General features: G+C 54.5%; 1 protein-coding gene across 3 annotated transcripts in view; it reads right to left on the bottom strand.

Moving 5' to 3' along the window:
• Positions 1-25,482, bottom strand: part of SLC22A23 (solute carrier family 22 member 23) — a 135,276-nt gene that overhangs the window by 79,652 nt on the left and 30,142 nt on the right. For 2 of the 3 annotated variants that reach the window (XM_070778475.1, XM_019985981.2), the window contains exons 2-3: positions 18,705-18,808; positions 13,556-13,710 (exon numbers count right to left, since the gene is read on the bottom strand). In XM_070778475.1, the coding sequence (XP_070634576.1) occupies positions 13,556-13,710; positions 18,705-18,808 (259 nt within the window). Of the gene's footprint in view, positions 1-13,555; positions 13,711-15,061; positions 15,136-18,704; positions 18,809-25,482 lie in introns of all 3 variants that reach the window. The other variant, XR_011563546.1, reaches the window with a different exon arrangement.

Below are 25,482 nucleotides of genomic sequence, written 5' to 3'. Positions count from 1 at the left end.
CACATCCATACATGACCACAGGAAAAACCATAGCCTTGACTAGACGGACCTTTGTTGGCAAAGTAATGTCTCTGCTTTTCAATATGCTGTCTAGCTTGGTCAAAACTCTTCTTCCAAGGGGTAAGCCTCTTTAGAGACCGTTTATTATGATGGATTTGCTTTGTCTCACAAACTAAGGTGTGAGAGAGATCGGGAGAGAAAATCATTTTTTAATTTTATTTCTTCCTCTGTAACGTGGACCCCAAACCACCAGCGTTCTCACGCCCTCGCCCCAACGCTTCAGGTTCATGTCTATACACTGCTCACAGTGATTCCCAATATTCACAGAGGGCAGAGGTCTGCATGACTGTTCAGAAGGTAACCAGCCTGAGGTCTCAACTGTCCTTTTACCTGGGGTTGCCTCCTCTGCCCTGAGAAAGGATGGGCGCCTAAGAGACTCTCTTGCGTCAGCTGAAGGCAGACGCCTCCCGCGCCCTCGCCCCAGCCCCACACGGACACCGAGCAGCGGTGAAGCGACAGAAAAGCCAGCTATGCAAACGTTCGCTTCTACGGTCACAAGGCAGATGGGAAAAATGCCAGACCGGAGAGCCTGGGAAAGCACCAAAAGAGCAATCATCCCCGGAAGAGAATGTGAAATAAGACCCTACAGTGACCCCACAAAGAAGCAGAAAATAGATACCACCCCCCCACAGATGCGCGGGTCAGAGACCAGCACCAGGGTGACGATCACAAAGGAAGAACAAGGTCTGGGCTCCGCGATACCCTCCGGGGCATCCTGCAAACCCCGCCTCCACTGGGGGGGCGTGCTCCATGGGCTCCGTGATACCCTCTAAGGCATCCTGCGAACCCCGCCTCCACTGGGGGGCGTGCTCCATGGCAGTTGTTGTTCAGTCGCTCAGTCGTATCCAACTTTTTTGAGACCCCACGGACTGTAGCCTGCCAGGCTCCTCTGTCAAGAATTCTCCAGGCAAGAATTCTGGAGTGGGTTGCCATGCCCTTCTCCAGGGGATCTTCCCAACCCAGGGATCGAACCCACATCTCCTGCATTGGCAGGCGGATTCTTTACCATTGAGCCACCTGGGAAGCAAGTGATTCAATTTCACCCTCTTAAAGGACAAGACCCGAGTACCCTGGAGCAAGCTGATATCCAACAGCTCCAGGCTGACATCCAAGTTCCAGCAACATCCCCGCCCTCCATGAGCCATGGAAACACCAGGACAGCCGCTGAAGGGTGATCTCAGAGGAGACCCTCTTGTCTGTGACAAAACCGCCAAGAGAAGGAAGGCTGGGGTAAACTTCATCCTTGAGAACCAGAGATCTGAACCACTCGTTCCCCACTGAACCCCTTCCAGGGACACCTTCTGTGATGGAAGACAGTTCGGTTCAAAGAGGTTAAAACCAGGGAGAACCAGAACAGCACAGTCACCATGGGATGGGAAGGCAGGACCCCCAGCATCGCCTCCCCGAAACACGGAATGGAGCAAATGCTTTTTCACAGAGGCGGCAATGGCCGTCCTCGGCCGGCAGAGCGAAGCCCGGACACCTCGCCCGGCACCCACGCCCCGGGGAGGCCCCAGCCCTTTGGGGGAACCTTCTCCTTCCCCCATGGAGACTCCCTGGGGAGTTACACCTGCTGGTCAGGCTCCTGGGTGAGAGGGAGGAACACTGTGGGAAGGCGCCCGGTCCTCGGCTGGATGAGGCCAGAGAGGAAGCGGACCCTGGAAAGGGAGGGGGGTCGAGGCAGGAGAAGCGAAGCCATCAACCTGGGGACGGGGGAGGGGGAGCTGAGGGTGGCGGGAAGGGGGCCAGGGAGAGGGCCCCAAAGTGGGGCTGGACTCCGGACTTTAGAACACGGTTCTTGAACTGGGGAGAGGCCTGCGGCCACCTGCGGACACGTTCCAAGCAATCTGCACAAAACCATACGTTTTGTGTTCTCATGTCAGTGAAAACTCATCTACTGATACGTTAACATAAGTGTCACCCTGATTGTCTGGGTGAGCAGCCAGGAACCCAGAGTGGAGCTAGGACTTCAGGCCTACGTTTGTGTCTGAATTTACACTCACAAAGGCCAAAGGTCACCCCGACCTGCCGCACAGATGCAGGCTTAATAGTGCTTTGAACACAACAGCAGAAGAACGGAGTCTCCACACGTGTAGACAGCACTCCAGGGCGTGACCAGGCTGAAGCCGGCTATGGAAAGGCCACCAGAGCACCAGGGACTGTGGGTCTGGTAGGGTTGGAAGCGTAGGTGTTTGCTATTTGCACTGGATGCTCAGAGGCAAGAGGAGCTTAGTGCATTCTGGGTCCTGTGGGTGATGAGGGACCAGCTTGAGCCTAGTGCATCCTGGGTAATGTGAGTGGTCAGGGGAGCCTACAGCATCCTAGGTAAAGTGCTTAGGGACCAGCTGGAGCCTAGAGCATCCTGGGTAATGAGAGTGGTTAGGACCCAGCCTGAGCCTAGAGCATCGTGGGTAATGAGAGTAGTTAGGACCCAGCCTGAGCCTAGAGCATCGTGGGTAATGAGAGTGGTTAGGACCCAGCCTGAGCCTAGAGCATCCTGGGTAATGAGAGTGGTTAGGACCCAGCCTGAGCCTAGAGCATCGTGGGTAATGAGAGTAGTTAGGACCCAGCCTGAGCCTAGAGCATCGTGGGTAATGAGAGTGGTTAGGACCCAGCCTGAGCCTAGAGCATCCTGGGTAATGAGAGTGGTTAGGACCCAGCCTGAGCCTAGAGCATCGTGGGTAATGAGAGTGGTTAGGACCCAGCCTGAGCCTAGAGCATCGTGGGTAATGAGAGTGGTTAGGACCCAGCCTGAGCCTAGAGCATCCTGGGTGATGAGAGTGGTTAGGACCCAGCCTGAGCCTAGAGCATCCTGGGTGATGAGAGTGGTTAGGACCCAGCCTGAGCCTAGAGCATCCTGGGTGATGAGAGTGGTTAGGACCCAGCCTGAGCCTAGAGCATCCTGGGTGATGAGAGTGATTAGGACCCAGCCTGAGCCTAGAGCATCCTGGGTGATGAGAGTGGTTAGGACCCAGCCTGAGCCTAGAGCATCCTGGGTGATGAGAGTGGTTAGGACCCAGCTGGAGCCTAGAGCATCCTGGGTGATGAGAGTGGTTAGGACCCAGCCTGAGCCTAGAGCATCCTGGGTAATGAGAGTGGTTAGGACCCAGCCTGAGCCTAGAGCATCCTGGGTAATGAGAGTGGTTACGACCCAGCCTGAGCCTAGAGCATCGTGGGTAACGAGAGTGGTTAGGACCCAGCCTGAGCCTAGAGCATCCTGGGTAATGAGAGTGGTTAGGACCCAGCCGGAGCCTAGAGCATCCTGGGTAATGAGAGTGGTTAGGACCCAGCCTGAGCCTAGAGCATCCTGGGTAATGAGAGTGGTTAGGACCCAGCTGGAGCCTAGAGCATCGTGGGTAATGAGAGTGGTTAGGACCCAGCCTGAGCCTAGAGCATTGTGGGTAATGAGAGTGGTTAGGACCCAGCCTGAGCCTAGAGCATCCTGGGTAATGAGAGTGGTTAGGACCCAGCCTGAGCCTAGAGCATCCTGGGTAATGAGAGTGGTTACGACCCAGCCTGAGCCTAGAGCATCGTGGGTAACGAGAGTGGCTGGGGGCTGGGTAGAAACCAGAATCATGAGGAGGGGAGCCTGGGAAGGAGCCTAGGACAATGCACAGAGATTCTGTCCTCCGTGACCACGGGACAGGCCAGGCTCCTGTGGGTGTCAGAGAAGAAAGGTGGAGTTTTAGATGCACGTTTCAGGGGAGCTGCTCAGGCTGGGGCAGGGGAGAGCTCAGGCCAAGCTGAACGCTGCAGGCCGCTGCGGCGTCCAGATGAAGAAGGAGAGCCTGTGTGAAGGCCGTGGCCATGGGGAAGGACAGACTTTGAGGAGGTGGGACGGGTCCTGGGTGATTGAGAGCGGACGAGGGAGGGGGCAGGACCCGGCAACCAGCTGGGGCGCCTGGACCGGTTTTCCTCCACACAGTGGGGCGAGGGAGGCAGCCCAGGATTCCAACTCCAAACCCTACAGATTTTGAAGCCACTGGCCTCTCCCTACTCGGGCAGGGCTGCTGGGGGCGATGACAGACAGCTTCATGCTCAGATACAAGTGGGTGGTGCCTTAGGGGTACCCCAGGAGGTTGACTTAGCAGGCGATCGTCTGTCCAGAAGTTCAGGGACAGTCACAGGCTCCCGAAGAGCTGAGTGTGCCAAGAGCCCGAGTGACAGGAGAAGTAAGTGGGTGGAGGGAGGCAGGAAGCGGTAGCCTGAGAGACCAGTGGGAAGTCAGGACAGGCTGATAACCAGGGCGCCAAGAAAGGGCCAGTGAGAGTGGCCAGTAGTGCAGGCCGAGGATGGAGCAATGGTCGCCCAGTAGGTCAGAGGTAACTGGGGCAAAAGCAACTTCCATACAGTGATCAATGTGATCTAATTCGTTTCAAGCATAGCTTTTAATTCCTGTGTTCCCCAGAAAAATACCACCTTGTCTTCATGTCAAGTATTTTAGGAAAGAAATAACTTTTAGAAAAAAATTTGGTAAAAAGTATATAATATAAAATTTACCATCGCCACCATTTTTAAGTGTGTAAGTCAGGGGCTTAAGGGCATCCGCACTGTTGCGCAAGAAAATAACAATGGTAAATGCTCCTTATCATTGGACAGGAAAAACCGAGTTAGAACGCAAGAGGATAATGAGATTTTTTTTTGAAGTCGCCTAAAACAGCACATTATCTTGGCTCAATCGCTGGGAATTCAGAACTGCAGTAGAGCTGGAGAGGCATCTGGGTCCTTCGAGGGATGTTACGCTTCTCACACTGAAGGCAGGGGGTGTATGTCTGTGTGTGCACACGCCTGTGTGTCTGTGCGCGCGTGCGTGTGTGTGCACATGCCTGTGTGTATCTGTGTGCGCGTGTGTCTGTGTGCGTGTGTGTGTGCGCACACGCCTGTGTCTGTGCGTGCATGTGTGTGTGCACACGCCTGTGCATGTCTGTGTGTGTGTGCACACCTGTGCGTGTCTGTGTGTGCATGCGTGTGTGTGTGCACACGCCTGTGTCTGTGCGCGCGTGTGTGCGCACACGCCTGTGTGTCTGTGCGTGTGTGTGCACACACCTGTGCGTGTCTGTGTGTGCACGCGTGTGTGTGCACATGCCTGTGTCTGTGTGCACGCGTGTGCACACACCTGTGTGTGTCTGTGCGCACGTGTGTGTGTGCACACATCTGTGTGTCTGTGCACGCGTGTGTGTGTGTGCACACGCCTTGCGTGTCTGTGTGTGCGTGTGTGTCGCGGTGCGGAGCAGTGCTTTGCTGTTAAGGAGTGGACAGGAGAGTCTGAGGAGGGCGTGAGGACAGGTCTAACTGTGTAGCTGCTCTGTACTGCTGTTTTAGTCTCAGGTGTACAGGAGAGTGATTCAGTTATACATATTTTTTCCATTTTTTCCCACTCTAGGTTGTTACGAGATGCTGGCTCTAGCTCTCTGTGCTATACAGTAGGGCCTTGTTGTTTGTTTTATACACAGCAGAATGTATCTGTCGATCCCAGCCTCCTAGTCTATCCACCCCCCTTTCTTTTCTCCCTCTGGTACACACAGCTTGTTCCCTATGTCTGAGAATCTGTTTCCCTTTTGTAAATAAACTCCCTTGTATCATTTCTAGATCCCACATGGAGGTGATATCATGCTACCTGTCTCGTCCGACTGACTTCACTATGAGCAGGTCCGTCCATGTTGCCGCAAATGGCATGGCCTCATTCTTTTTAAGGCCGGGTAATGTTCCACTGCGCACACGCACTGCGTCTTCTGAAACCAGGCATCTGTCGGTGGGCAGAAAGGCATGTTGCCTTTGCATGCTCGGCCCCTAACGGCGCACAGCAAGTACTCAAGTTCTTCCTGGCCCCCCGGTACCCAGGAAGCCCTCAGACTCTTGCTGAGTGAGGAAGACAGCCGTCCTGTTTTCACAACACGCCCCAGGCGAAACCGAGACTCTCTGAAGCCCAGCTGCTCTGGCGGGACGCAGTCACACCGGAGCTGACAGCAAGCGTTCATGGCTCCTCACCCCGGGAGTCACATTTCTCTCTGGTCTCAGAGCCAGAGCTGTGTTTTATTTAATTTTGTTTTGGCCAATAAGAGTCTCGGCAAACCACTCACGACCTCACCTCCCACCAGATCCATTTGGATGTGGATGTCTTTGAAGGAGCCTGGTCTTCACCTGCTCCCGAGGTGACGTTTATTTCCTCTCTCTTCTGTTTCAAGAGTGGAAAACAGTCAGACTTGTGCCGCTCTCCCTTCTCCTCAGCCCGGCTTCCAGCCCCGTGTCCCTTCTCGTCTTTCCAGATGAGAAAAGCAACTCCCGTAGCGTCTAACGGGATCCCCAGACCAGACCTGTGAGCCCGCCTGGCAAGCGTGCGGACACGAGGGTGCGGAGAGTGAGGCGGGCTTCCCCAGAGGGTCGGGGATGCAGGGACGGCGCTGTGGCAGGAGGGCAGGGCCTGGCCCACGGGGGCCGGGAAGCTGGGACCGTTAAACCGGCCGCTCGCTCACCTCCTCCCACGTCGTCACCTTGGACGCCAGTCCCCACACGCGGCAGCCTCCAGATAGCAGTGACCCTGGCTGCCCATCTGGGCTGGGGGGGGACGCCGCTCGGAGCCCAGCACCCCTGGTTCCCTGTTCTCCCCGCCCCCGGGGGCTAGGACCCCCTCACCCTGGAGGAGGCTCCTGGTTGAGCCTAGAATTCCAAAGTGAGAAGGCAGCGGGGGTTTCCCCCTGGTTTTCTTGTTTTCTTATCTGCACCGTGGTATTCGGTGTCCACACCTGGAGTCCGTTGATTTTTGTTTTCTACTCATTTTCTCCACCGATGGTTCCAGAAGCGACTCCATAGTTCTGTGGTTCTACGGCACACACTGAACACCTGTGCCCCGACCTTAGCGAGATGGAGACAGAGGCGCAGAGATAAGGTGCTTTGTGGCAGGTGCAGCCGGTCCACCACGGGGCTCTCACTACACCTGGGCCTCCAGATTTCCAGATCGTCCTGCTTCCCTCTTGCTGGGTGAACACCTTGTTTCAAATGAAGCTCTCGGCCACCACCACCATCCCACCACTAAAATCACTGTGTGTCTGGAAACGCCTAGTCCTTAACGACAGACATGGTGTTAATATTAATATTATCCTCCACTGCTAAAAATGTTGGGGGGCTTCCCTGGAGGTTCTGTGGTATAGAATCCACCTGCAGTGCAGGAGACAAGGCTTCTATCCCTGGGCCAGGAAAATCCCCTGGAGAAGGGAATGGCTACCCTCTCCAGTATTCTTGTCTGGGAAATCCCATGGACAGGGGAACCTGGTGGGCTACAGTCCCCGGGGTCACAAGGAGTCGGACACGACTGAGCGATTAAGCACACACCCATGCTGGAAAAGGCATCCAGATACTGTAAGTTTAGAATGCTAGATAGCTAAATGTTTTCTCTTCTTTCCTGTCAGTTTTGAGACAGACTACCTTCACCAAGTTCAAAACACCCAAAGAAACACGCACTCTGAAGCCCACACACACACAGGCTGCCCTAACTTCCAGCAGAAGACGGGCACCGGCGCTGGGGCTCTGGGGAGGTGGCGGGCAGGCACGCGAGGCCACAGGCAGGCACAGAGGCCTTGTCACCTTCCTCTTCTCTATCTGCTCTTCATTTGTCACGGTCTGTCTGCCAGGCTAGCAAAGTGTCTCCAGAGAAGGAAAGGACAGATGAGAACCGAAGTCCATTCTGATTTCCCAACCGTATCATTTGGAACCTGCATCAAACAAAACCTCTTCTGAAATTAAAAAAAAAATAATAATAATGCTTGCCAAAGGCTTTGGGTAAACTCTGACTCACTGCCTTGGCTGACAAAGCCTGTTGGCAGCTCTGGTCCCACCAGAAGTGCAGGGCTGGGGCTCCCAGGGCGGCTGCTGAGAAGGCGGGGCGGCTGAAGACGGGAGTAGGAGGGGGCGCAAACAGGCGATGGGTCACGGTGGCCGGAGAGCACGTTCTCTTGGGTGAAGAGAAACTGTCCCTTCACCCAAATGCGACGCACATGCTAACGTCCTAGCCCAGCTGAAGTCACTACGCCTGGCCCCACAGCCCAACTACGCCCGCCACCTGGAGGCATGGTTCAGGGGATTGTTTTCTTATAAGCACGGCGGCTCTGACGCTCAAAAATCCTGGTGACTGAAATACATCCCAAGGAGTATTCAGAAAAGCATTCGATTACAGAAATACACACAGGACTTCCCTGGTGGATAAGAGTCTGCCTGCCAATCTCTGCCAGTCCGAACAGCAGACACCAGTTCTACCCCTGGTTTGGGAAGATTCCACGCAGCACAGAGCAGCTAAAGCCCGTGGGCCATAACTCCTGAGTCCGTGCTCCTGGAGCCTGTGCTCCGCGGTGAGAGGAGCCACAGAAAGGAGGAGCGTGAGAGCTGCAACCAGGAGCGGTTCCTGCTCCCCTCAACCAGAGAAAGGCTTTGCAAAAGCAGTGAAGATCCGGCGCAGTCAAAAATAAATAAAAGAAAGAAACTGTATTTAAAAAAAAGATAAGGAACGCTGGAGCACCAAAGTCCCAGATTTGAACAAAAAAAGAAAGGCACACGACAGCAAGGAGGAGCATCTCCCAGCACACTGGAAACGACTCAGCCAGAGGCCAGACCCGTCCTCTCATGAGCCACATCACCCCGCCCAGAGCAGACTCAGGCTCTTCTGAGATTATTTACCAGTTAAGACTCGGCTTCTCGTTTTGCAAAGTAATCAGTGACTCAGTCACCTGTGAAATCTCTGGTCACTCCTTGATTATGTATAAAATTCGTCCAATTATTTAAGCCGTCTGGGTTTGAGGAGGGTTATTATAATGAGAACATGAAGCTTTGAGAGAATTTTTCAAGGAAATGGCTCACTGCTGTTAGGCCAAAAAACAAAAACAAGGAGTGTTCATTCACCCACCGTCACTAAGGTATGGTCTCTGCCATCAAGAAGCAGGCTTCATCACTTCCACTTGGGGCGGGGGAGGCTGCTCAAAGTGGGGAGATGGAGACAGGGAGCAAACGAGGACAGATTCAGAAAACGTGTGAGAAAACCATTCCTCTCCCCAGGACTTAGGACGTGGAGCAAGTCAGCTCCAGGAGCTGTTTTCTCTCTGCGCTTTTTTTCAACAAGGACACATCCTAGCAAAAGCTGTATCACCTTGTCTGTGAGGTGAACCATCCCTGGAAAAAGAAATCACACGGCAAGTCGTGGCTGGCCACGCTGAGGAGCACATGGGCAGGACTTGCATCTCTGGCGAGTCTTTATTTTCATAAACAGATAAGGAAACAGGATGCTCGCCTCTTTCCTTGGTCTGTGGTTCCCTGCCCCTGGCCTGGCTAGGTCAAGATTTTCTATTTTTTCTTCTTTGGTCAGAGCTAAAGAGGTACAAGGAGGCCACCAGGGCAGCCCAGGTGGGTTAAATTACTTGAGTGTCTCGCGCAGCCTCAGAGGCGGCCGGACCCCGCCTGCAGCCACCTCTCGCAGTTCAGCATCGCTCCGTCTCTGGCTCCTGCCAACGGTCTTCCAGGTACAGGCTCCTGGGGAAGATGCCAACGCTCTCTGGTTTATGTCCTAATTACGCAACCCCGTTTCCCTTTGGTGAACTTAAGGAAACTACAGTTTAAAGGAGGGAGTCTTTGGCTGGAATGCACCATAGAAAAATTCCAAAGCAGAAAAAGCCTTAAGCAATCCTGCACAGGAAAGCAGTTTCCCACACCAGCAGCACATCTCAGAACAGGGCCCACCTTCACAACGAGCTCCGCAAGCCTTGAGATCTGCCAAAACCATGGCTCTTCCCACTTACAATGCCAGGCACCTGCGAGATGGAAAAGAGAACCACATCCTGTCTCTTCTGAGAAAGTTCAGAGCTTTCCAGCAGACGCACGAAGTGAGACAGAAACCTGCCGGTGGGAGGGATAAAACGCCAGGGCCGTTTAAAATTTATCTCCCAAATCATCAACGCCTCTGGTGTGAAAGCTTCGGCAGAGAAATATTTTAACCCCGTGACCAGGTTCACTCAAGAAATTGCCTTGAGTGAAACAAATGGCCAAGCATTCGCCAAGCATGGGTGCCACGTGTGGACGAAGCAAGCACGCTGCTTAGAAGTTCAGAGTCGCCAGCCCCGAGGGCCGAGGGCTGGGGTCTGCAGCGCCCATCACCAGCCTCTGTTTCCTCCAAGACCGCCAGAGGGAGGGGCTGCCCCCGCCCAACGCACAGCACGCCCGGCCCGACGCTGTCCATTTAGAACTTTCTTTGCTTTTTTGAGCCTCTCAAACTTAGTTCTCCTGCCGTCTCTCAATCAACCCCTTGATTCACGCTGTTCGAATATCGTCTCAGTGAACTCCAGAAAATCAATGACATTCTTCTTCTTTACGTTAACTTTGCTATATCAAACATCATATCAACTTGAGAGCGGGTCACTAGGGCACGCTTGGACATCCTCACCACGTGCTTATCCGCCGGGACCTCTGGTTTATAAGTCCAAGCTAAGAAAATGTAACTCTTTATTTATGCCCTGTTTCATTTCAGAGAAAACATGACTGCTCACACAAGTCCATACAATAAAATAACACTGAACTTATGGCAAAATGAAAATGGGACAAAGGAAAAATGAAAGCAAAAAATTTCAAATAAAACTAGGAATGGGGCCAGCATTTAAAGCTCAGCTTGCCGAGCCCACACACATGCTAGATAAGATTCAAAGTTTTCCAAGCTCCCCAGCAGTCAGCAGAAAGAGAATCACTTATGGGTGGAAAACTACACCGGCCCGCTGGTCAGATCAGCCACCATCTGCTTCTGTAAATAAGGGCTTGCTGGGACACAGCCACACCCAATCATTTACATCTTATTTACTTCTTAGTGCTGGAGAAGACTCTGGAGAGTCCCTTGGACAGCAAGATGAAACCATTTGTCAATCCTAAAGGAAATCTTGGAGAAGGCAATGGCACCTCACTCCAGTACTCTTGCTTGGAAAATCCCATGGATGGAGGAGCCTGGTAGGCTGCGGTCCATGGGGTCGCTAAGAGTCGGACACAACTGAGCGACTTCACTTTGACTTTTCACTTTCATGCATTGGAGAAGGAAATGGCAACCCACTCCAGTGTTCTTGCCTGGAGAATCCCAGGAGCGGGGGAGCCTGGTGGGCTGATGTCTATGGCGTCGCACAGAGTCGGACACGACTGAAGTGACTTAGCTTAGCTTAGCTTAAAGGAAATCTACCCTGAATATTCATTGGAAGGACTGATGCTGAAGCTGAAGCTCCAATACTTTGGCCACTTGATGCGAAGAGCCAACTCATTGGAAAAGACCCTGATGCTGGGGAAGATTGAAGGCAGGAGGAGAAGGGGGCGACAGAGGATGAGATGGTTCGGTGGTATCACCGACTTAATGGACATGCGTTTGAGCAAGCTCTGGGAGATGGTGAAGGACAGGGAAGCCTGGCGTGCTGCAGTCCATGGGTCACAAAGAGTCAGACACGGCTTAGTGACTGAACAATGATAGGATATCACGGCAGAGCTGAGTACCTGCCCTGGAATAAAACATTTACCACCTGGCTCTTTAGAGAAGAAAGTCTGCCGACCCTGGGGTTACTTGGTTCTGCACCCGTCAGGTAACCACAGAGCTTTCCTGGGATAGGCATACTCCGTATATGGTTCTGAAGTACAGAGAACTTTCCACTGTCAAGAGCTCACCGTGTAATCTCTTGAAAAACATCCTTAGCTTCAATTTTCACAGTCACAGGCTTTACAGGGCCATCGGCGATTCTAAGTGAGGCTGAAAGGGTGTCATGGGGGTAGTTTTTCTCCAGGTCTGCTGAAGGCAGGGGAGTCTGCAGAGATGGCCAGTGCGGGTCCTCCCACTCCTGATGAGAGGCCGTCAGGGCTACTGGGTCGGGCTCCTCTCCCGCTGAGCCCCAAGGGTTCCCCCGAGCCCTCCCTGCGGTCGCTGGCAGCAGTGGGCATGCAAGATAAAGCTGATATGTCAGCTTTGCTTTAAGGCTCTTTTCTGTGAACGTCCTCTGCGCTGAGTTTGACAGGCACCGGGGTGGTGAGCTGGAGGCCGTTTCCCTGCTCAGTTCCCAAAGCCTGCTGTCCCATTCTGCCAGCCTGCAGAGCTGCCCCTAGAACAGGGCCCTCGAGGAGGCACAGCACGGTGCCCGCCCGTGAGAACCGGAGCCCCGTGGGGATGGGGCCCTGGGGAGCAGACCCCACACGTCGGTACACACCCGGGGCCTGCGGGCCCGAGACGAGGGCTGGGGTCTCCTCCAGAAAGGGGGCCGCTCCTCTGTGCAGACCACGGGGGCAGGGAGGGAGGAGGGCCCAGGCAGCTCCTACGGAAGCGCTCAGGCTCAACACCCACCCCTGAGACCTCTGTTCAGAGAGATGAGCCCTCCACAGGGTCACCCCGACCCGCTAACCAGGGACACGTACATTCCTAAGAACCCCCCAGAGCAAGGCTTCCAGGATAAATGTAAATAACCTCAAAACAGCGATGTCTAAGAAACCACAACTCAAGTCAACGTCAGAAGAAGACAACAGAACAGCCCACTGCAGATTCCGGAGAACACATTTGTAGTCCTTTTCTTCTCTGTGACAATAAAACCATGCTGTGATCGACTATAGTTCTGTCCTCTACAACAGGGAACAAAATCCAGCTTATTTAACAGTGTCATTAAAGGGATCATCCACTAAACGAAGGTAGCCACACCTTAAGATAATCAGAGCTATCCTTATCGACCCCTCTAGAAATTGCTACTTAATCTCTGATCCTACACGTGTTGTCAAAGGGAAAGAAAAAGGAAATGTGTTATAAATAATCATATTATTCCTTACAGTTCTTTGCACACCATGATTAAAAAATATAAAACTGGAAAATAAACAGCCACGCCTAAAACCTTCCTTCTCCTTGTGGGTGTGCGCCATGAGCTAGAAAACACCAACCACAGAGAAGCCAGACAGGCTTCCTTGACAGGGGAGTCCACACGGCGCCCACATGGCGGGTCAACAGAGGACAGTTTCTTCACCCTGAGAAGATCGCCACTCAACTCTCCCAGCACCAGCGCTCAGGGTTCAAGTCCAGACCACTCAGGCCACACGGGAATGTGGGACACTTGGACCCTGCATGGCCTCAGCGAAAAACACAAAGAAAGAAAACTCTTAAGAAATCCACGAGAACACGGAGCCCACACCAAACGTGAGCCACTTGGTCTGGAGCCAAGCTTGGGGACGCCTGGGTACGTCTGGGTTTGGAGGAGCACGAGACGTCAACACGGAGGACCCCGGCCCCTGCGGTGGGCTGAGCCCCACTTCTCCAGGCACGACACAACCCTCCATGGGCTCCAAGCTGGAGCTCAGGCTGGAGGGCGGGTGAGACACACAGCCCGGGAGCAGGGTCCTCGCCGCAGAAGACACCGTCCTCTGCGCTCCAGAGCTGCAGGATGCAGACGCCAGCCCGAACCTCACACACGCCGGCCACACACTCCCTCACCTCCTCTAGGCCCCCCCGAAGGCCCCTACTTACGCAGCGCGTACAGGGTGAGGGTCACTCCCGCCAGGCAGAACCCTTCGAAGAACCTGAGTGTGCTGAACATGGTCACATTCACAGACAGCGCCACGGTCAGTCCGAAGATGAGGATGAAGATGATGGAGAAGAGCAGCACGGGCCGCCGGCCGAACCTGCACACGGACAGGGACGCGGTCAGTCATCGCCGGACAGGCCGGGGCCCAGGGGCCAGCAGGTGCTGGGTGGGGACCCCACGGAGTCTGCATCCCTCCTGGACCCTCGTGGGGAGGCCCAGGGGCAGGGGGCCCTCAGGGTACGCACACACACCCCTCGTCATGTAGATAAGGGAATACAGGTCAACAGCTGCTGTGCGACAGATGTGAGACGGGAACCGATTCCTGTTGGCCAGTCTACTCCTGAGTTTATGGGGGTAATTCAATAGAACCAACAGTAACTCCCCAAACTTCTACCTTGGCACCTCCAGCATAAAACGGCTTGGAGGCTGTGACCTTTGGAATTGGCTCCAGAGTCAACATAGACACAGGGTGAGCGGCTTCCAGCTGTTTCTCTGAGTTGTTGACTAGACTGGCCTCGACCTCGCCCGCGGCCTGGTGGAGCCAAGGGCTGAGCCGGCGGCGGGCTGGTTTCAGCTCCACGATGAGGAATGACCAGAAGGGAGCACACACTGAACAGGGGTGGCCTGAGCTGTAAGGATGCACATGGACCTGGAAGGGAGGTCCCCAGGGGCCCGTCCTCTGCACTGGGGAAAGGCCAGCGCACCCTGGGCGGGTGGTCACAGGGCTGGCCCAAGCGGGCTCGGGGAGCACCAGGGATGTGCTTCCAGGCGTGGCGGGGGGTGGAGGGGTGGCCCTCGGCCTGGGGCGGCCCTTGCTCGCCACCCCTCCCGGACCGAGCCTCACACACAAGGATGGGCGTGGCACAGCCAGCGTGGACTAGGAGAGCTCCCAGAGAGGCTGGACTCTATTTGCCAAGGGAACAGGGTCCACGCCTGGAACCCCCAACACCTGGACGTCCACCTGGAAGGGAAACGTCCAGAAGGGCAAACAGAAACGAGGAGCAGGTCTGGGGGTGCCTGTGGTTGGGGTGAGAACGACCGAGACCAGGAGTGGGCAGAAGAGGGGAACGTTCTAAACGCAGTGTGTGCCAGTGGCCACAGGTATGGCTCTGCACAGACACCAGAACTCACTGACCTGTGCACTTAACACGCGTGAGCTGCATGGTGTGCAAACCACCCCTCGGTTTAAATGGTTTTAAAAAAGCAATGCGCGGTAGCGGCCGGCCTTGCCTGTGCAGGAGACGGATGTGATTTCCTCACACTCTGGGGGCGGGACTCCCAGGACACCATCTCACTCAGGACTCCTGAGGCCTCTGAGCGTCCCCGCCCATCACTCCGGGTTACAGAAATGGCCAGGGCTGTGAGCTCAACGCAACGGAAGTCGATTTTCTGGTCGAGATTTTAGCCGTTACTTCCCTTCACCTGTGCTGGGGTCACTCAGCCCTTACCAGGAACGACTACAGGAAGTTCTGTCCAAATCCAACTTGTCTGCAGAAATGAACTTAAACACGGCTCGGCTGGCCTATTAAACGGAGGAAACCAGAGTCTAACTTATCCCTCTTTATTCCCCTCTGCTTCCCCGTCTGTCCTGCACTGCAGCGTCAAGATCACTAACAGGACTACAGACCGTGCACCAAGCAGCCGTGGGTCTTCCTACGTCCGGCCTCCCGGACGCCCACCGGACACAGTCTGCTCCTCTGTCCTGACACTTTAGGGAAGACCCTGGATTTCTGCTTAACTTGTAGAAACAATTCTAAATCTTTCCCTCCAAAGTGGCTGCTAAAGTCATTAAGTGAAAATTCGTATCAGGAATGGGGGGCAAACATGGTCTTCAAAGTCAGAGCCCTGGCCCCAATCCCAGGCTCCCTGGGGACGGAGGTGCTGAGCAAGACCCGCTGGGTCCCGTGAGCCTCCGGCTCTCTTCAAGAAGGGCCATCGGGTGTAGATATGTGCACGTGTTTAGAAGCCCCTGGAGTTCAAGTGGGCCCTGGCTCTCCCCAGAGCAGAGGTCTCCCACCAGATGACCAGTAGACTCGAACTCTCAAATCTGCGATGCAGAGGCATCATCGGTCAGCCAGGACCTGTGACAGGCAGAACATCAGCCTTGGGGGTGTCCCTGTCCTAACCCCCTGAGGCTGTGCCACCTCTCACGGCACAAGGGACTCTGCAGATGGCGTCAGAGTGAAGGGCCTTGAAGTGAGGCGGCTGTGCCGGGAGCCTCTCCTGGCCACATGGAACCAGGAGACAGTCCCTGAGAAGGACCTGACCAGCCACGGTGGGCTCAGACTAGGAGTGGGGCCAGGAGCCAAGGAACAGGAGAGCCTCTGCTGCTGTTCAGTCGCCAAGTCGTGTCTGACCCCGGGGACTGTAGCCCGCGAGGCTCCTCTCTCCATGGGAGTCTCCAGGCAAGAATCCTGGAGTGGGTTCTTCCTGACCCAAGGATCGAACCTGTGCCTCTTGCATCTCCTGCATTGGCAGGCGGATTCTTCACCACTGAGCCACCTGGGAAGCGCGGGAGAGTCTCTGGAAGTTGGAAAAAAACTCCTTCACCGCCAGTGGCCAAGCTCAGCCCAGGGCCAGAGGGACGGGGTCTGCAGGGCAGCCCATACACAGCCTCCCAGGACCGGTGGGATGAGAAAGGTGCAGAGTCCAGCAAGACCCAGCAAGAGAGGGAGCCAGGTCATCTGGCCAGAGCCCCTGACCCAGCTGGCCCCCAGCCTCCACCTAAACTAACACGTTACCTGCAGGACATGCTGTCCAGCCCAGACTGAACGTGTGTGCAAAACAGTCACCTTTAAAAAGCACAAACAAGAAGCCATGCAGCTGAAGTTTCAGGAGACATCGACTGGGGTCTTGGCATAACCTGCGGCCCGATCAGCTTCCCGACACGGCCGTGGAATGGTGCTAGCGACTGTGAGACCCGGACTTCCCTCTCTACGTGTTTATCTCCTTTGAAGCAAGGCTCCGGCAGGGAGTAAAATGCTAACAGTAAATCAGTCAAGGGTGGAAAATACCAAACCTTCAAACTGGAACTGAGGCCCGCTCCGAATGTTCAGAAAGCCGCAGCACAAGCTGCCTGCCCCGACCCTCTGGGCACCCCTGGCCCACTCCCCGCCACCCACAAACTTGGAGAAGTGGCTGCAGCTCAGACCCTGGCTGCTTGCCAAGGAAGACCCCACTCTCTCCCGTCTTGGTCCCCGGGGCTGGTGTGTGATCAGGGAGGCCGAACACCATCGATGGGAAAGGCATAAGAAACCACAAAACCACCTGTAAACAGCTTAAACCACTGTAGACCTCTTAGGCGAAGTCTGCATTTACTTTCCCTATTAAATCACTGAATCAGGACACCAAGACTTTAGTCAAGTCCGTGTTTTTAGGAAGAAGTGATGTGGTTATATTACTCTTATTTTCCCAACCTATTTCAGTGTAGGTTTCTGGGAAACAAAATTCCTTGTGGTTAAAACATTGGGATTGGAGGGTCTTTTAGGTCAGTATAGCTCACACGGAAAACCTTTAAAAGTTCAAGTATTTGGTTTGAAAAAAAAAAACAAAACCAAAACCCTCGTTCTTTCCCAATCCTGTTCCTCCCCTCCCCCTCAAAAAGCTCACCACCAAACCCCATGTGAGGGCCTGTGTGGGTTTCCACAGGTCACTCCCAGCATCTCTGCTCCTGCCCCGGGGGGGATGTCCTTAAGAAGCACTTACAGATGATGACTCAGCAAATTCTGAACACACAGGCAATCGCACTTCATGTTAATGCAAGGAACACCCAGTTAGATGCCAGCTTTTGGGGAAGAACTTTTCAGACCTTGAAAGTGGTCTCTCTGGGCTCCCCCACCCGCCGCGGGCACCCCCATAGCGCCGGCCAGCCGTCTCAGCTGACCAGGACAGAGGGCACCCCGGGGCATAGCCTCGGCCTCAAGGAGCCTGCTCTGAATCACTGCCAGCTTTACTAAGTCTGGGATTCAAGATGCCCTTATTTGTAAATAAAGCCCCTTAAAGAGAAAGAACGTCAAGCAGGGAGGGGTCCCCACACCTCTCTTCTTCGGCAGCCCCCCGTTCCCCGCCAACCCCAGCAGCACAGGGCCACGGCCATGCTATTCGGGCGAGTCCCCACTGCTGACACAAGCCCCGTGACTCAGTCCACACCTGTGGAGTCTGGCTCTGGGGCCGCTAGGAGCTTAGTTTCAAATGCTGGTTCTTCAACCTAAGGGCATCCGGGGATGTTACTTAAACGTCTGTGCTTCTGTTTTTAACCCAGGAGATAAGGGTGAGGCCGGTTTTCCACTGGGAAACAGGGGAGCTGTGCGGAGGGGCCCTTTTAATCCACGGAGACACTCAGCACGGAGTCTGGCGACACAGGCGTCGGTGAGGGCGGGCTGTTAACGCCACCACTCCCACCGCGGCAACCTGCATCTCCATCCCACCACCATCTCGCTCCCCCGGAACCCTCACCTGGCCCCTCACCCGCCCAAGGAAAGCACATTTATTCTTGTCTCTGGTCCCCACCCCTCCGCCTGGCCTGCCCAGCCGCCACCCACAGCCGGCCACTTTTCAGAGCCCAGCTCCGTGTGGGCCTGCAGAAGCATCTCCTGGCCAAGCCACCTTACAAGGACGGTCCCTCTCTGAGGTCTGCCTGCGTCTGGCCAGGTCTCGAGGGTGAGGAGAGCGGCTGCCCTGTTCCTGTCTTTTGAAGCCCCTGGTCTGTCTATGCATGCTCAGGGCCCAGCCCTTAAAGCCTGAAGCCACATTCCCAGGCTCCTTCTAACCTCGCTCTCTCAGGAGGAGATGGGCGGCTGGCTGCAGGCTGGTTTTGCTAGATTCTAGCAGCCAGGGAATTGCAATGAATTTAAATTCTCACTTCAAAAGGGTCTGCTCTATGCACTGGCAGCTCTCTCTGTCTGAACTCTGCAGGGGGCGGCTGCCCCCATCAGCTCTGGCCCCAGTGCCAGGGCGGGGGGGGGGGGGGGGGGGGGGAGGTGGGGGAGCCTCGGTCGGGTCGCCGCAAGCTCAGGCCGACCTCGCCTGGGGAGGCCGCAGAGGCTGCTGCGGCTCCGAGGGGTGTGGTGTGGCAGGCATGCGGGTACTTACCAGTCAGCAATGCATCCAGTTATCAGGTAGCCAAAGATCAATCCAACCAGTAGGGAGAACTTAGCGACATGGACCTTCCAGGCATTATCACACACAAGGTCCCACTAGAGAGGGGCAAACAGAAAACAGGTCAGAGAGAAACGCACAGAGAGTGGACCTTCCAGGCATTATCACACACAAGGTCCCACTAGAGAGGGGCAAACAGAAAACAGGTCAGAGAGAAACGCACAGAGAGGCCGGCGTCATCAATCACAGCGCGCCGATCACGCGCATCCCACACACCACTGGGCGTCTCTCAGTGGTTTGGACAAGCCAACGAGAAGTACCACCTGGCCACAGAAGGCAGTGTGATGCTTTTGTCTGGGGCAGAGGACAGAAGTCCGCAGGGTCTGGTGCCCTGATGCCATCTCGGGGCGGGGGGTTCCTCCCTCCATCCCGGTGGGGAGGCAAGGCCAGGCGTCCCCGGGCACCGACACAGCTAGCACACGCCCCGCAGTGGGAAGCCCCCACCAGCTTCTGCACAGCGTGTCACCACAGCACGAGCTCTGTGTTTCCAGCCCGAAAACCCCCCAAACTTCACAAGTCATCTTAATAGTTAAGACGGTTAGCGGTCAATACTGAACTATCCACATGAAGCAGTCTTACATTTTCCTTGTCAATGCCGCGCGTGTTTCCCCATATTCCAGGCTAAAGCCACCTGCTCCACTTGGAGAGAAAGCCAATCGGTGCACACAACCTTTAGACTAGTTTTACAACTAAGCTTTATTATTTAAAAAAAAAAAAAACAGCCCTCCAATCTTTCCCTCCTGCTTTGGCAGAAGTGGGAGAGAGACGCACGTCTGCTCCCTCCGAGTGACGTGTGTCCACGTGGAGCACACATGGGCACCGGCCCTCAGTCCGCGGGCAGCTGATGGCTGGGTCCAAGGGGCAAAGCACCAGGGTCTCCGCATCAACGGGCTTCGGGAAGAGCCGCACCTCTGCACCAGCCTCCGTGGAGGAGGCACCACCGCCTGTGACACCGCCTGCTGGACTCCGGGGGACACACCGAGAGTGGGGCACCGCTGGTCGCACAAGTCGCATCACTAAAGACGCAGATTCATCACAGGCTTCTTTACAGGGTTGCCGTCCCCCTGTGTCTGCTCAGGTCCGCAGCAGCAGCGGCAGCAGCGTCACCTGGGAAGTCGCCGGAAATGCGCCTTCTCGGGCCCAGGCCAGACCCCACGGCAGGTTTTGGAGGAAGCGCAGCGAGGCGGTTTAACAAGCCATCCAGGTGACCGTGAGGCTTCCCCGGGGCGGCCGTGTCCCTGCCCATTCGAATTCGGTGAATGAGCTTCCCAGGCCGGGGCTCAAACAATCCACCCCCGGGCGCAGGGGGCGGGCAGAGGGTCCAGGGAACACACCCGGCAGGGCTGGCCGGTGCAGCCCACTCCAGCTCAGAAGACTGGAGGGGCAGCTAAGGCGGCTTCTGGAGGCCAGCCTGGAAAACCAACACTCACGTGTACCTGGCTTCTAGCAGCAAACGTATTCGTAACAACATACACCTTCCGCGGCGCACCCTGTGTCTAACCTGGGACACGCAGCCCGAAGTGCTGCTGTGAGTCACAGCATTAGAAGCAGAGGAGTGTCGACTCTTTGCCCCCATGGTTTCGACTCAGAGGCTGCTCCGTCTTCTCTCCTCTCTGCCCTCCCGTGAGTCACAGCCCCGGATGCGCCAGCGTGTGTGGAGTCTGTACCCCCCGCCCCGCTTTCTACCTTCTGAGGCTGCTCCTGCTATTTTCCCATCTCTCCTCATGGCCCACAGGGTAACCGATCCTCAGGGTACCAGCTGCATCGCCCCGCCCAGCTGCCCTGCGGGCCGAGGAGAGGCTGACAGCCCCTATGATCATCGCAGCCCACTGCCATGGCAGCTCCCCGCACCTCCGCCTGGCACACGCTTGGCAGGGGAAGGGCATGCCCTGTCCCAGGTGCTGCTGGGGGAGGGGGAGGGTGGGGGTGCCCACTCTGCCCTCAGTCTCCACCCAGATGTCCCACTGGGAGCTGATCTGAGGTCAAGTGATGCCCAAGGCACATTCTGCTTGTAGGAGCCAGCCAGGAGGCATCAGAGCACAAAAGCATTCGGAAAGGGGGTGGGGGCTGGGGGCTGCCAACACTGCTGTGCGCTCAGGCCTGCGAACCACAACTGGACTCGGCCCTGGGCAGCCACCACCCAATCTGGCTGCTACCTAAAGAGATGTCCAGGGCAACCTCTGTCAATTAGCAAGGCGGGAACAGAAGACTGACTGGCCGAGCAGACAGGACCGGGGGCGGGATCCAGGACAAGGTGGCGACCTGGCGCCCTAACCCCCTCAACCAGGCGCCAGGGCAGACAGCATCTCTGAGTCAGCAAGAAAACCGCCCCAGACAGCCCCACAAACTCCTCGAGATAAAGATCCCCTGCCTCGGGTCTATTGGACACCCCCAAGCCTGGAGTCCCCCTGGAGGCACATTCCATATACCAGGCAGGTGGGACCGGGATCTTTTGTCTGACCTCCACGTCTGATGAGAATAAAGTACACTCAGATGGGCTACGATCTCTGGAAGGATTTCAGGAGTCTAAGGAAGCCCTGGAGATCACTTAGCTTCCAAGACTTGCCCCATTCCCAGTAAGATAAGGCTGGGCTTCCCTGGTGGCTCAGGGATAAAGACTTCGCCTGCCAGTGTGGCAGACACGGGTTCGATCCCTGGCCTGGGAAGTCCCCACGTGCCATGGCCCATGAGCCAGGAACCCATGAGCCATAATTACTGAGCTGGGGCGCTAGAGTCGGGAACCACAGTGCTGAGCCATGAGCCACAAATACTGAAGCCCCACGGGTCCTGGAGCCTGCGGTGTGCAAAAAGAGAGACCATTGCTCACCCCAGCTAGAGAGAGTCTGCATGCAGCAGTTAAGACCCAGCACAGCCAGAAATAAATACAAAAATAGACAAAATTATAAGAAAAAAAAAGATATAGCAATTAGTCATTTCGCTCAGCAAAGGCGTGTTCAAAAAGTCTAAACTGTGCAAAACCAGGACTCAGGGGTGTGGGTTTCGTCCCTTGAGGTCATCTGCTGTCACCTGCCTCTTCTCACGCCGCCCACACCAATCACCAGTCAGTCACCAATGCCCAAGGGCGCTCCATGCCCAGCGCGCCAGCACCCGCCCCCACCCCGTCCGCTCCGCAGACAGCCTGCTTCACGGGGACCTGCGGGGGTCCACACGCCACCCTTCTGCTGTGGGTGCCCGCGGGGAGAGCTGGAAAACGCCGCTTCCGGACTGCTTACTGCTAAGCTTTCCCACGTGGCTGGGGTTCAGCTGGTGATCTGCCCCTCAAGATAACCTTCCGCGCGTAACCTGAAGCTGACTTCCGGGGTGACTGAATTAGGAAGAGAGTGAAGTGGGGGCATATGGGAGCACGCCCTCAGCTGCCCGCGAATTCTGAGTGCTGGCTTCATGACCCATCTCCCTGGGGAGGCGGGGACGGGGCCCGCACATCACCATCCCCCACCCCCGAACTCACACGGGGTCTCCGCGCGTTAACCCTTCAGACCCACGCCCTGCCTCAACAAAGGCGGGAACAGTCCTCTAATTTAGCGCTTCATCACTCCATCAGCGAGTCTGCCAAGGCCGTGCTGTGTACAAGTCGTGGCCCGTTTTACAGTCTGACACTTGCTTTGTTTGCTGTTGTTCCAGGACCAGGGATGGTCCTCAGTTAGGGGGAGACCCAGAATGTGATCTCAATCTTAGTTGCCCGTGTTTGTTTTTTTTTTTTTTTTTTTTTAAGGCAGTAGTTACAGAACATCTGGTGAACTGTTTACCTACCTATACATTTCAAGGATAAGCTAAAAGATAGTAACTGATAACTGATATTACTTTCTGAGGAATAATCTAATTGCTTGACTTGCCAGAGGGGAGGAATATTCACGGAGGAAACTAATGAAATTTCTAAAGAAGATGGAGAATAAATGGGACGGGAGGAAAAGAACCTTATTTTCAGCGGTAATGAATACTCTGATAAAGAGAAATGCAAACAAGAACATAAAGACGGACGGAAACAGATTACTTATCCAATTCTGAGGTAAAGAGGGGCTCCCTACGGATAAAAACTCAAGGAGGGAAAACTACCCAAGGAAAAGATGATGGATTTTATAAGTGGATCTGTCACTCCTGAGTTATTATTCATATTACTTATTTAAAATCTCCTCACATCAAAAATAACATAAGCAATATTATAAAGACTTAAATTTTAGGATACATTGGAAGGGGATAGGAGTCTGTCAGCCCCTGGAAAGGCCACTTTGGCACAGGGGTGATCATCTGGAGGCAAAGGAGGATCAGCAGATGCAGAAAGCAGCCTCCTCAGAGCCCCTTCACCCACTGAAAAGCAGAAACTCCGGAGGACCGGAGAGGGCCATAAACCCCGCCTCCGGGGAAGCCCGAGGCTGTGAAGACACAGCCGGTGCTGAGATGTGTCTGTAAACAACCTCAGGGACAGATTAGGAGTCTGGGACTGACAACTGGACACACTGCTATTTGTAAAGCAATCGACAAGGGCCTGCTGCACACCACAGGGGCGCTACTCGACGTTCTGAACAACCTCAACGGGAGAAGAATTTGAAAAGACCAGGTGTACGTGTGAAGGGAACTGAATCGCTTTGCGGTACACTAACACAACATTCTAAGTGAACTATGCTCCAATATAAAATAAAAACGTCGAAAAACCTCACGGAAACAACCCTCACCTTCCATTGCTGCTAAGTCACTTCAGTCATGTCCAACTCTGTGCGACTTCATAGACGGCAGCCCACTATGCTCCTCTGTCCCTGGGATTCTCCAGGCAAGAACACTGGAGTGGGTTGCTGTTTCCTTCTCCAGTGCATGCAAGAGAAAAGTGAAAGTGAAGTAGCTCAGTCGTGTCTGACTCTTAGCGACCCCATGGACTGCAGCCCAACAAGGCTCCTCCGTCCATGGGATTTTCCAGCCAAGAGTACTGGAGTGGGGTGCCATCACCTTCCATTAGTTCCCCCCATATATTTACTTCCCAAGTCTGCTGCCCCGAAAAGCCCGGACCCTTCTCCCCCTTTTCTGCAGGCCTGTTGTCCTTTGTTACGATGCTCCGTGAGCCCAGGCTCTGCCCTTCCTTCTGAGCGCTCCGTGTGCCCGGGTGCACTTGGCAGTGAACCCTGGTTCCCTCTTGTTCAGCCGCCTTCCCTCAGTCTAGCTGCCAGGGCCCCAGCCACAGAACCTAGGAGTGTGGAAGAAAGAGATTTCCTCCTACAATAGCCAAAGGGCTACTATCCTTTGGAGAAGGGAATGGCAATTCACTCCAACATGCTTGCCTGGAGAACTCCAAGGACAGGGAGCCAGGCAGGCTAAAAGTCCATGGGGTCACAGAGAGTCGGACACGACTGAGCAACTAACACTTACTATCCGTAGTCAGTATTTCCGTAACAATATCGACTGATACTCTATGTTTCTGGTCAAGCATCCAGAAAATTAACAAAACATGAAACAAATGGTTAAAGGACACCTGGGAAACACTCCATTCCTCTAATGAAAATCAAAGCTCGGTACTTTATTAACTAAAAAACCTTTGTGTGTGTTTGTGTGCTATGTCAATTCAGTCGTGTCCGACTCTTTGTGACCCCACGGACTGTAGCCCACCAGGCTCCTCTGTCCATGGGATTCTCCAGGCAAGAATCCTGGAGTGGGTTGCCATTTCCTTCTCCAGGGCATCTTCCCGACCCAGAGATGCAGGAGAAGAAACAGACCTTGGGAAAAAGTTCCCAGAAAAGGAATTGCTGGGATAAAGAGTGGTCACGATTTCAAGTCACTGTGATGCGTGCTGCCAGACAGCCTTCCAGAAACTCAGTGCTTCACTTACATGCCCGGCAGACTGGATCCTCTGTTTCTTCTCCTGCATCTTTGGGAAACGTAAAAAAAACTTAAAAAAATATTAATGAAAGTATTGAGCTTTGATTTTAATTGGGCTTCCTTGGTAGCTCAGTGGTAAAGAATCTGCCTGCCAATGCAGGAGACATGGATTCGATCTCTGGGTCGCTGTCAGATGTCCCGGTACAATAATCCTCAGTGTCTGTCACTTGTGAGAAACCGGACCCTGCCTGACGTCCAGCAAGACTAAACAGCGTGGGCATGTTTGCGTCTGAAAGCAAGTGATCCAGAAAGATGCTCCTGACACAACGCTGAGAGGAAACCTCAGCATGAACGCCACGAATGCAGGAGGTGTCGGGGGAGAGCGAGCCGTCACTCAGTCATCTCTGACTCTTTGCGGCCCCATGGACTGTAGCCTTATTTTCGATTTTATACTTTTCTTGACTTCTCCAAAGTTTCTACAATTAATCTATAAACCTTATAACGAGAGAACAAATATAGGTAATGTTAGCTCCCACACATGGAGGTGGAAGTGATGGTGGTGAGGGTGAGACAAAAATCATTAAAAATAAAAAACAACCAAAACCTTTTCACCTTTTCAGGAATATGCATTTTAACACAATCTAAACACTCAGGCTGGTCAGGAAAGTGAGTGGAAACAGAGGAACCTGGAAGATCACTGTGACGTTAAACGTTGTTCTTTAGTTGCTCGGTCGTGTCCGACTCTTTTGGGACCCCATGGACCGTAGCCCACTATGCTCTTCTGTCCACGGGATTTCCCAGGCAAGAATACTGGAGTGGGTTGCCATTTCCTCCTCCAGGGGATCTTCCCGACCCAGGGATCGAACCCACGTCTCCTGCACTGGAAGGC

The sequence above is a fragment of the Bos indicus genome, chromosome 23, assembly GCF_029378745.1.
Source record: "Bos indicus isolate NIAB-ARS_2022 breed Sahiwal x Tharparkar chromosome 23, NIAB-ARS_B.indTharparkar_mat_pri_1.0, whole genome shotgun sequence".
NCBI lineage: Eukaryota > Metazoa > Chordata > Mammalia > Artiodactyla > Bovidae > Bos > Bos indicus.
Note: the sequence above shows the minus strand (reverse complement) of the source record. Positions and strands in the feature narration are given on the sequence as shown.